Below are 12052 nucleotides of genomic sequence, written 5' to 3'. Positions count from 1 at the left end.
CCTTGGGACCCCCAACATTTTGGCTCGGGCATTGGACGGCCTCAGCTGCATCCTCTAGATGTGTCCCTCGAAAGCCTCCTGCCTCCACACGGCCAATCTGCTCCCTCCTCTGCCCTCTCTCAACTGCCCCTCCCTCTGTGGACCGGCTCTCCTCTCCCCAGCCCGGTCGTCTTCTCCGCTCCCAGCCCCTTGGGCCAGCACACAATACTGTATTAGCATCAGACACGGGCCAGAGCACACCCTGGCATCCTTTAGAGCAGCCCAGAGCTGAAGTCGCCGTGGCTGGACGGCCTGGGCCGGGAGCCCTGGGCTGGGCCAGGAGGATAGAGGTCACCTTCATCCTTCCAGCAGTGACATCTTGTTACTGGAATGGCTCAAGGCTCCAAGGCTCTTTTCTGCACGAACGGGCGGGCAGCTGCGCCCTGAGCCCTGACAGCCTCCAGCCGGCGGTTAATTACCAGAAAATCACGCGCCCTGAGGTCACTGCCGTTTAAGCATCTGGCTCCGCCTTTTCCGGTCCGGCCTCTGGCTGCTCCGAGCTCCGGGACCCTCCCGCGGCTGTGATCAGCTCACACAGACAAGCCGGGGGCTGCAGGCTGGTCTTCTCCCCGTGACTCAGTCTCGGCTGCAGCCTGACTCTCCTGTCTCACTACCTCCCTGAGGGTAGGCCGGCTCCCGCCCCCCCCCCCAGCCCCGCCTGCTGGACACAGCCTGGTTTCCATCGCTAATCATGCAGAATGCAGAGCGGACAGAGGAGAAGAGCTTCGGCCAAGCTCCCTTCTTTGTGATAGAATCAATCCCGTGGAGAAATTCCGGAAGTCCAGTGGTATAAAGTTCTTAAAAGTTACCTCAAGGATGGCACCAGCTGGGCCAAGCTGTCTGGTCTTGTGGGCCCCAGAAACCATGTCTCGGCTTGGCCCCGTGCAGAGTAAATCCATCTGAAGACTCACCTTCTAATTAATCACCGTAATGTCACAATGAGGAATATTTCTGCATGCGTCCTGCAGAGCCTCTTATTAAAGAAAGTATCGGTTTGGTTCAGAGAGTCCTGTGCTGTTTCAGCTTCGTTTGGGATCTGTAGCTTTAGAAAATATCCAACTTTGCTTCCAGTTCAAACTGTTCCATTAGAGAATTAAAGGGGGGAAAAAAAACTTTGATAGGTGGTACAGGGGTGGGAGTGAATGTTTGGGTCCCGTTCTGTGCTTACCAGGCTGGTCCCTTCTGTGTCTGGGGTCCAGTCTGGTGTATTTCGAAGTGACGTGTCCTTGTGGAGGGCTCCGGGGGCAGAGGCTACAAGAGGTTTCTTTGGAATTCTCACTACTGGTTTCTATCCGACCCGGATTCCGGTGGTCGATTCTGGAAGGACTGGGGGTGGGGCTGTGAGGCCGGCTGCTCGCAAAGCTCAGAGGGGGCTTGAGGGTCAGGGGGGTGTTGGCGTGGGGTGGGCTCCTTTCGCCCCGCGGTACACAGGGGCAGGGCAGAGCAGGTGGTCACACGGGGATCAAAGCCTATACACTCCCAGGAGCGGGACAGGCGTGAGGCCCGTGAGTCAGACGGGAGTCAGAAAGAAGGGTGAGGGCCACAGGGTCGCAGTCAGGACCTCTTGGCTCCAGGAGGGCTTTGTGGAGGCCTTGACCAAGCTCACACTTGACGGCTGTCAGCTGCACAGCACAGACGTGCTCAGAGCAGTGAACACCGGGAGGGCCCGCAGAGACCAAGGTGCAGCCCTGTGTGCCCTCTCGGGGTGTAGCCCAGCTGTGTGGCCCCCAGACCCTCAGACGGTCAGGCCGGGCTGAGTAAAGCGATGGGGACAGACGTGGGCGTTAGAGCTGCGGCTGTGACCCCAGCACAGGCGTGAAGGCACAGGGCCCTTTGCTGGGGGCCGGGGAACCTGCCTGGCTGGTGCTGAGGGCTGGAGGCTGCACGGGGGCCAGAGAGAGACCCTCTTGGGCCTGGGTTTCCCCTCTGTCTCTTGTCCCCACCTGACACCCGGCATCCACCTAACCCTGCCCCCCAGCCATGCTGTGAGCTCAGCCAGCCCACCCATCAGCCATCAGGGTGATCCAGCGTGTGGGCACACAGCTCTGCAGCCAGAATCCCTGGGTTCAGTTCCAGACTCAACCATGTGCCGGCCACGTGGCCTCAGCCAGGCTGTAGCCTCTCCACACACGTGTGTGATGCTGGCGCCTGCAGAGCACTGTGACGAGGAGGGCCATGCAGGGAGCACCCAGGTGGATAAGGCACTGATTCTGCCCAGGAGGGCTGATTTGGGGCTTTCGGGAGTATTTCGGTGGAAGGGATGCTGTCCACTGCTCCCACTTGTAGAAGACCTGCCTTTCCTCTGTTCCTGAGAAGGCAGCACCCCCTGAGTTGGGTTATCACCTGCTAAGCCACAGGCCAGGAATTCTGGTGATCTCTTGGGAATGGTGGGCTCAGGGTCCAGTACGTCCAGACTTATACTGAAACATGATTTCTCCAAATTACTCACAGGGGATCTGAGAACTTTTTATTGACTTTTGTTCAATAATTCCAAACCCACACCAGACCGAGTTTAAAGGGGGTGGACTGTAGCTCCAGAACCTCTTCAGCCTTCCCAGAATCAACCGTTATCTACAGACTTCAACAGCCCACCTCTGCCCAGGGACCTGCCCAGGGACCCCAGGGCACAACCAGGCTAGCAGCTTTCTCTCTGCACCCCGGGTGCTAGCGTGCCCACAGCTGAAGCCTCGTAGGCCTCCCTGATCCTTCCTTGAGTCGGGGTGAGCAACTTCCTGCCCCAAAGTTGCCCTCCAAGGCAGGTACAGGGTAAAACCCCTCACCTGCTTCTGTCCGTGTTGTTTCAGGCTTCTCAGGAACCACAGAACCTTCCTGAGATCTTTTCTATTATGTCTCCAATAGTGCATATGGGCACATATGCAAATCAAGCCCCAGCATCCGCCTTAGAGCCTGAAGGTAAATGTGTCAGAGTTTCTCGGCGGCCTTGGCACTGGCCTTGACAGTTAGGCCAGATCGTCTTTGCCGCGGGGCCTGCCCTGTGACGGTGGGAGGCTTGGCCGTGTCCCCCCGGCCTGCACCCACTAGGTGCCGGTAGCACTCCTTCCCCGACTTACGACAACAAAAAATGGCTCCAGACATTGCCAGGCGTGCCCTGGGGTCAAAATCGTGCCAGGCGGAGAACCACTGGTATAAATTAAATGGAAGTAACAATTCCGCGCCACCCCCGGATCAGCAAAGGATTAAGCTGCTGCCCCCAGGCGTGGGCTGCGAGCTCCGGCCAGTCCCCCGTCTCACAGGCGCGCTTAGTAAGAAGCGCACTTGCAGACCTTAATCCAGGGCTGCTGTCCGAGCATCTAGACCCAGCGGGGCACCAGGCCCTGCGGAAGAGCCGGAGGATCCTGAGACAGGGTGCCTGTTCCCCAGAAGCGCATGGTCATCCTGGAGAGAGAGCACAGTAGCACCAGAAGCAGGCTCCTGGGAGCAGTGGGTGGAGTTACGTCCCTCACCCCGCGGAGGCCACGCCCACGCCCGGGGCTGCGGATGAGGGACGGAAGGCAGGCAGGGTGGGCCCCGGGTCTAGCCCAGGGGAGAAGGAGAAGAGCTGGAGTTCTTGTCGGGACACGAGGCGGATGAAGCGCTGCAGGCATGTGGCTGGGACCTGAGGGCGGGCTCGTGGAGGCCGTGGCTGAGCTGCGTGTGGAACTCCAGGCAGGGGGACAGGGCAGAGGCGCGGAGGTGGGGGGCTGGGCCTGCATTCAGACAGCCCCCTGCACCGTGGCGGGAGATGATTTGGCTGGACCCGGGGCGTCAGGGGAGGCTTGGTGGAGGGCAAGGCGGAGGGCAGAGGCGAGGCGTGTCAGAGCTCAGGGCGCCACATGGCAGAGCCCTCCAGCCCGGCCCCGGTGCCCAGGCTCCAGCCGGCCAGCTCCAGAAGCCATGCCTCCAGGATCCCGGTGCGGCAGGATCCCAGGGAGTGGGGACTGTCACCCCGAGCTATGATTCAGGGCCTCCCACGCGCAGGTGAGTCACACACCTGCAGCCCTCCTGCCGCTGGAGCTACTGCCTGGAACCAGTGCCTGTGCCCACCGATCACCCAGCCGTCCTGTCCCTGGCACCCGCCCTCCGTCCTGCGGAGCCCAGCTTAGCCCTGACCCCCCTCACAGAGGCATCTTTACTGCCGGCCGGAGCTCCTGGGTGGGAGGGGGCGTCACAGCCTCTCGAGACCGCCCTTCCCCTCCTGACGCCTCCGGCAGGTCGGGTAATCTGTTTGATGCCTGCTGACGCGTCAGAACAGTTTTGAGGGGCTGGCAGGTATTCATTTAGCCTGCCATCATGTCAGGATGTGGCTGGGTCGCCCTCCGTTCCCATCCACCCTCTTCCCCAGCCTGGCTTCGACAGCACCTGTGGCAGCAACGTCCCTGGAGCAGCGCGACACTGCCACGTCTCCAGGACCACCCTCCCACGTGACCCGCAACTAGAGGGGTGATGGAGAGGAGCCTCGGCCCCCGCTGCCCTCCCCCGGCGCGGCCGGCGTGGGCGTGCGGCGCGCACCCAGGAAGCCAGGGGAGCAACTGGCGGTCACTGCACGTAGGGAGGAGAGCGGCCTCGGTGCCGGGCGGGCAGGGCAAGTGGAGGGGCCGCCGTGTCAGAGGAGCTGCAGACCGGGCATGTGCCCCTGGTTGGGGGCGGACAGAGCTCGGGCACGCAGGCTCTCCTGGTGCAGCGCTGAGCCTGGGCTTGGAGGGAAGGGGACCACGGACCCCCACTGTGCTCTTGCCTCAGGCCCAGGTGATTAGGGCCAGCGGTCTCCACTCCTGCAGAGACTGGGAATACTTCCCCACATCCCCACTTCCCCACCACTGGCAGCTCTGATGCTGGGAGGGATGGGGCCCAGTAAGATGGGGGCGGGCACGGGATTCACTTAACTTGAAAGGAAGCCTGGCTCTTGGGTGGAAAGTTCCTTCTCTGTGCCAGCTCCCCCGTGGGCTGGGAGGTGTCCAGGCCAAGCCTGCAGACCCATGGACAGGCATCCCTCGGAACTGGCCCCACAATCCCCGCCCTGCCACTGTCTCCTTCCATCTGTATCCCCTCCTGCCCTCCTTCCTTTCCCTACCTGATAGGCCCTGAAGTTTCAGAGCTCGCCCCCAGGCTGAGCCTTCCCTGGAACCCAGTGATCCAGTGACCAGGGGCTGCGGCCCTGGCGTGCCCAGCCAGGTGGGCGGCCCTGGGGGGAAGGAGCACCAGTCAGTGCTCAGGGGGAGGGGCCGAGCGGCCCCAGAGGGCCTGCTTGCAGCCAACAGTACCTCCCTCCCCTTCCTCCCCTTCTTCCTCTCCCCCGCCCTCATCTCCATCCTCCCTCAGCTCCCTCTCCCTGTCCCCTCCCAGCCACGTGGGCCTGGCATGCACTTCCGACGCCTTGGCTCCTGTAAGAGCACCCCAGGACCAAGCAATGACACCAGGCGGGAGTGGGAGAGGGATGCAGGCCCATCCTCCTGCCGGTCACAGCCGGGTGCACAGCCTGGAAGCCAGCCAGCAGGGCTGTGACACATGTGCGGAGCGGTGGTGAGGGGAATTTAGAGCCCCTGCAGGGCTTTGAAGGGCTGTGCCTTTCCCAGGATCTGTGCTTTGCTGTTCCCCAGCCTTGGCTGCAGCTGCCCAGCCAGCATCAACACAGGCTAAGCCTCACCGGCTCTCCCCACTCCCTGAACTGCAGCACCCCCACCCCCGGAGCTCTCTGCACCCTCCAGGCTTCCCACGCTCTCCCCTCCACCTGGCATGTGCTTCCCACTTCCTTCACCTGGCATCTCATCCTTAGAGATGTCACTCAGATGCCACCTCCTCCAGGAAACCCTCTCTGACTGCCCTCCCCAACCTGGGGCCTCCTATAGTTTCTAGGGTCTGCCCCATAATAGCATTTATAACACAACGTTGTAGGCACTTATTTATCTGTCCCTTCCACCAATAACTGAGGCCAATAATTGCCTTACTTAACTATACCTGGCATACAGCAGGTGTTTAATAAACATTGGGTGGGTGGACGGATTAATGAACTGACAGCAGACCGGTGCATGAAGGGTGGAGGGGGGAACTCCAGGCCAGCAGCCGGGAGAGGCGGGTGTCCGGACCCCCGTCCAGGGCTGCTGGGAAGAGGAGAAAGAAGCTGTGAGTGATGGGAGCCCCCCTCAGCTTTGGGGAAGCATTTGTCAGAGGTCCTGAAGGGCCGGCTGCCTGTCCAGGCTTGACCCGGCCGTGCCCACCTTCTCTCCTCGCTCCTAGTATTTCTGCCTGTTGCTGGTGATCTTCCTTGTTGAGCTGGTGGCGGGGGTCCTGGCCCACGTGTACTACCAGAGGGTGAGTGAAGCGTCCTCCTCGTACTTTCCCCGTCGGCTCCCCCAGGAGGGACAGCACGGGGAGGGGTGCATGGGACTGGGGAGGCAGCGACATGCAGGTGGTCCTGGGCCTCGCCCGCCTGCCTTGGCCAAGGATGCCACGGTCAGGTCCCCTCCCACTGGGTGCTCAGTGACTCAAGGGTAATATTCGGCTGGTAGAGACAGATGACTGCACTGTCCTTTCACGCCAGCGCCCATACGACTGATGGATGTCCTCAAGATAACGATTGTAAATATTTTTAATATCACCTCAAAATGAAAATCAACAGATACAGCCCTCCATATTCAGGGGTTCCGGGTGCACAGATTCAACCAATCATAGATCAAACATATTTGGAAAAAAATTCCAGAAAGTTCTAAAAGGAAAAACTTGAATCTGCCAGTGCGCAACTTTTTGGGGGGGGGGGGCGGGGGTGGTGGGAGGGGGGCTGTGCTGCGTGGCTTGCGGGATCTTAGTTCCCCGCCCGACCAGGCATTGAACCCTGGCCCACGGCAGTGAAAGCACCGTGCACAACTATTGACGTAACGTTTACGCTGTATTTACAACTATTTACGCAGCGTTTACGTTGCATTAGGTGTTGTCAGTAATCTAGAGGTGACGTAAAGCATACGGAAGGATGCGCATGGGTTATATGCAAATACTGCGCCATCTTATTATATACAAGGGACTTGAGCATCCGCAGAAGATCAGTGCTAGTCCTGGAACCACCCCCCAGGTACCGAGGGACGACTGTATTTAAAGGCACCCAGTGCCTAGCCTCACCCGTGCCCCCACCAGCCTTGAGCTCTGGGGCCCCACCTGTCTCCCAGCTCAGCCCATCACGCTCCACCTAACGCAGGTCCCCAGCCTTCGCAGCACCATCTCTAGGGACCCTGCCTCCCACCCGGGATCCCAGTTCACTGTGTGGGAGACCTCGGCCATAGCAACATTCAAGTTCAAGGAGCTCTAGAGTAGTGGGGGCGGGTCCGTGGGTGGTTCTGCTGACGTACCTTTCCTCTCCACCCTCCTCAGCTGAGCGAGGAGCTGAGGCAGCACTTGACCCGGACCCTGGCCCAGAACTACAGGCAGCCCGGCGCTGCGGAGATCACAGCCTCCGTAGACCGTCTACAGCAGGACGTAAGCACCTGCCCTGCGGGCCTGAAGGCCACGCAGACATGGGTTCCCATCCTGACTCTGTCCCTTCCCGTCTGTGTGACCCTGGGTGGGTCACTCAGCTTCTCTGAGCCTCATAGGGCGTGGGAGCATTAACTACGCCCATAGGTAGAAGTCCCTCCCACCACGAAAGTACTTCCTGAATCCTGGTTCCTTCTTTCCTCCTCTTCTGCCCTCCCCTCTGGGTGCCTGGTGGGCAGGAAGCTGGCGGTACCAGGATTCGGCTGAGGCCCCAGAAGAGTGAACTGTGACAGGCAGAGGTATCTCAGCAGAGCCGCTGTAAGAATTTCCCAGTTGCAAGCCATCGGGCAGAACTAGGGGCACAGAAAAGCGGTCTCTCCTTTCCAAGAAGGGGCTCAACAGATCCCCGCAGTGAGGCCCACAGTCCTGCCAGAGGTTGGGGGGGGGCAAGTGGACCTCAGACCGATACGGCAGCCACTGGCCACACGTGGCTCCTTACACCTAAACGTAAACCTCAGGCCCTCGGTCACACTCACCACATCTCACTGCCCGGTGGCCACACGTGTCTAGTGGCCACCAAGGTGGACAGCACAGGTACAGGGCATTTCCACGTTCCAGAAAACTCTGTTGGATGGTGCAGCTTGGAATCTTGGGGGTTTCGTGTTGGAGAATTTGAGACAATGCTCCCCATCTGCCCTGGTGCCCCTGCTCCCTGCCACCCATGCCACCCTCACCCTGTGGGCTCTGTGCCATCCTGCGTCTGCAGTCCCACCCTGGGCCTGGGGCCGTGGCCTTTTTGCCGGGACCCCAGGCAAGTAGAGGGGGAAGAGGCTGGGGGACCCTGAGCTCTGGCTGTGTCTTAGTTCAGTAGGGGGAGGCACCTGCCCCGTTTCCCCAAGACTGGCCCAGCTCCCAGGGGCTCTCTTGTCCTCCAATGTAGTGGCGAAGGGCAGCCCTGTCCCCAAGGTGCACACACACCCGGCTGGGCAGCCCCGTCCAGCTCCGTCTGCACTTGGCAGGCCTCCCACATAGGAAGTGTGCTGGGTCGCTGCCCTGGGGCCTCTCTCAGGAAGCCCGACACTCCACAGGCCACCGCGGTCCAGGTGAGGCTGGGGGACCCTGACATGGAGAGCGGGGCCGGGGAGGCCAGCTGGGCTTGCCGGGGGGAGAGGACAGGAGGGCACAGTCTAAGCAGAGGGAGCCAGCTCTGCAGTGCTGCCCCACGGGCACCAGAGCACATGGACTCGGGTTCCCACACATGCCAGGAACACTTAGAACACCCTCACAGGGACCTGAGGGACACTGGGCCCGGCCTGCATCTTGGGCTTAAGGACACTGAACCCTGAGAGGCAGCGTCTGGGCTCCGGGCCGCACCACAGGCCTGTGTTCACGCACGTACGGTGACCACAGGGGGCCCCTCGCTAACTGCCTCCTCTGTACTGGGCTCGTGGCCAAGTGCTTTACGTGACCCGCTGCTTTCAGGCCTCACAGCAGCCCTCGTGGAGGTACCTGGCCATCCCCATGTTACCGGGGGCAAAACTGAAGCCAGGGGGGCTAAGCGACCTGTGCAGGCGGCACACGAGGACAGTCCCGCGGGATTCCCAGCACACGCCATGCTGTTCCCTGCTGTCCGTGCTGTTCCCTTCCGCCTGGTCCTCGGGCTCCACTGCTGCCCTACGGGGCCTCCTTGGCCCTTTGCCCACATGAGCACCTCTGTCCCTCCGACTAAGCGATAGTCAGTGACAAGCTTGGGAAAGCCAGGAGCTTCTTACTCCAGTTCAGGCCCAGGGCCTAGCTTCACTCTTGGCACACAGCAGGTGCCTAGTAAATGCTTGTTAACTGGGCTAAATGTACCTCCACCCCACACACCAGAGAGCCTCACAGCAGCCGTGTTCTGTGGCCCCTACAGGGACTTGGGTCTCAGTCCCCTAACTCGGGGTGCAGGAAATAAACCGTGTCCAGCTGTCCGGCTCCCCTGAGGCCCGGGCTGGTGCTCCCCACGCCCCAGAGCTGTGTTGAAGACCCTGGTCTTGTTCAGCACTCACGCCGGCCCCTCTGCTCGGCAATGAGCTGGCTGTGTGTGGCCTCTGGGACACCTCTGTGTCCTGCAGGTCTAGGGGATCTGAGGCTTCGAGGCCTGGATGGGGGGCATCTGAGCCTCTGGGAAGGCTGCGACCCTGTGCCGGTGGGGGGGTGTCCTACCTCCCTGGATGACCAGGAAAGCACCCCCTGGTGGTTTGGTGCTGCCCTGGGCCTGCATGCAGTGGTACACAGCCCCACTCCCTGGGGGACCTGCTGGCATCCATCCCCCCACATCTTCTCCCAGACGTTCCCCGCCCCAGGGACACCCAGCGCAATCTCCTTAAAGGACGTGGGTGAACAATAAAGGTGGTGATCGGTGTTCCTGCCACCGGCTCTCCACCCGCCCGAAGAGAAGGGCCCCGCAGAGCCAGCCTCCCGCTCAAAAGAGGGGAAGGGAAGAAATCTCGGAAGCAAAGAGGGATTGGATTAAGATCTGAAGACTGTCCTGCGGCCCCGTAAGCGAGGGGCTGGAGGGCCCCCGCCCCCCCCCCCCCCGGCGGGTCCTCACCTCCAGCCCCGTCTCTCGCTCCAGTTCAGGTGCTGCGGAAGCAACAGCTCGGCCGACTGGCAACACAGCACGTACATCCTGTCTCCAGAGGCCGAGGGCCGCCGGGTGCCCGACAGCTGCTGCAAGACCGTGGTGGCGCGCTGTGGCCGGCGGGCACACCCCTCCAACATCTACAAGGTGGAGGTAAGTGCCCGTCCTGCCGGGGCAGGCAGGCGGCCCGGAAAGGCTCGAGATGGGCCGGGTGGAGATCATACTCACTGGCCACGACACGGTGGTGGGCCTTCCAAGGTCTCCACGAAGCCTGGGGGTGGCAGCCACTCCTGGGAGATTCGGGGACATCGTGGCACGCCCCTGGGCCACCTGAGAAGCCCACGGGCACTTGAAAGGCTGGACCCGGCCCTTTAAGTGTCTGGCCTTCCTGAGCTGGGTGGGCGTAGCCCCCCAGCCAGCCCTCCCTCCCCATCCTCACACACTTCTGGGCCAAGGGGTGTGTGACCTGCCTTACTACCTTCCAGGGAGGCTGCATCACCAAGCTGGAGCAGTTCCTGGCCGACCACCTGCTGCTCATGGGGGCGGTGGGCATCGGGGTGGCCTGCCTGCAGGTGAGCTGGAGCAGGGATTCGGGTGCGGGGGGCAGTGTCTGGAACTCTAAGCCCTCTCTCGCTAGCTGAGGTTGCAGATCCTGTCCCTCTGCCCACCCTTGCCCTGCCTGCCCCCTCCTCCCCCATCCCCTCCTCTTCCCTCTGCAGCCAAGAAAACATGAAGGAAAATACCTGGGCCTTGGGGCCACCTTGAACTTGTCAGGCACAGAGACCTGGGAGGAGTGGTGTGGGCTCAGGTATGTGCATGCACTCTGTGTGTGCACGCGGGGGTGTGTGTGCACAGCCTGCTGTGGTCTGAGTGGGTCCATGGGTGTGTCTGCATGCACCTGGGTGTACGTGGTCGGGGCCGGATGCACATATGTGTTTAGGCGGGCTGTGCATATGTGTATATTCTCATGCATGGACACGCGCTCATTCCTTTGTGTGTGCGCGTGTGTGTGATGCACGTGTGCGTGCCCCTGGAGGTATGTACACCCAGCTCTGTGCTCTGAGGATGAGCGATGCCTTTTGCTCCGTTTCACCACTCCACACCCGTCCCCCGGCCACCACCCAGGAGTCTAGTTGCGGGCACAGCCTCCGTTCCTCATTTGCAAAAAGGAGCTGATGGGTGACTAGAGGGGATGGGCATCGTGCACATACATCACTCAGCTCATCGCTGAGCAGACAGCAGACACTCAGAAAATGGTACCCACCACCGTTTCATCGTTTCTACGTGGGCACAGCGTCTCTCAAAAGAGCCGAGTTGTCTCCTGCCCCCCTCACCCGCACTCAGGTGCAGGCACAGCGAGCCGGGGGCGGCAGGTGGGGGGCACTCACACGGCCCTTTCGCACCGCCCAGGCAGGCCTTCCGCTCGGTGCGCTGACCCCCGGGGGGCCGCAAGCCGGAGCCGGGGGAGGGATGCTCTGCACTGCGGCTCCTACTCTGCCGAGCTTCCCGGACACCTGTTGCCGACTTCAGGTGTTGGGGGCGTGCTCTGCGGACGCTGACCGGACCAGGGCCGCACTCTCCGTCCGTTTCCTCCTGACCTCTGTTCTCAAAAGTGTGAAGCTGAAGATGAAGCAGTGAGGCCAAGGGCAGGGAGCGGGCTGACCGCTGAGCCTGAGGTCAGGGTGGGACATGTCCAGCTGTAGGAGTAACGCTGAGGAGGCCGGGTCACCAGGTCGAGGGCAGGTGCCCGCAGTCCCCCGTTGATCCCCACCAAGGGCGGTTCATCCTCCACAGCGCCCTGCGGGACTGTGCTCATGCCCGGGAGAGAGTGTCACCGGGCCACCGCTGGGTCCCCATCCCTGGCCCATTTCCTCCGTCCGTTCCGCTGCGGCGGCCGAGCCTCGGGGCTCCAGCGCCCCCTGCCGGCTGGCT

The 12052-nt window shown here is 61.6% G+C and overlaps 1 protein-coding gene across 1 annotated transcript in view; it reads left to right on the top strand.

Moving 5' to 3' along the window:
- The window catches only part of TSPAN11 (tetraspanin 11), a 38543-nt gene that overhangs the window by 20016 nt on the left and 6475 nt on the right, over positions 1-12052 (top strand). Inside the window, exons 3-6 of the mRNA XM_022577325.2 lie at positions 6274-6348; positions 7399-7503; positions 10115-10273; positions 10606-10692. Of these exons, the coding sequence (XP_022433033.2) occupies positions 6274-6348; positions 7399-7503; positions 10115-10273; positions 10606-10692 (426 nt within the window). The remainder of the gene's footprint in view (positions 1-6273; positions 6349-7398; positions 7504-10114; positions 10274-10605; positions 10693-12052) is intronic.

This window comes from Delphinapterus leucas, chromosome 11 (genome assembly GCF_059928025.1).
Source record: "Delphinapterus leucas isolate spDelLeu-1000000601 "Yukka" chromosome 11, BTC_Dleu_Yukka2, whole genome shotgun sequence".
Lineage (NCBI taxonomy): Eukaryota > Metazoa > Chordata > Mammalia > Artiodactyla > Monodontidae > Delphinapterus > Delphinapterus leucas.
This window is presented reverse-complemented; position numbering and strand designations above follow the sequence as displayed.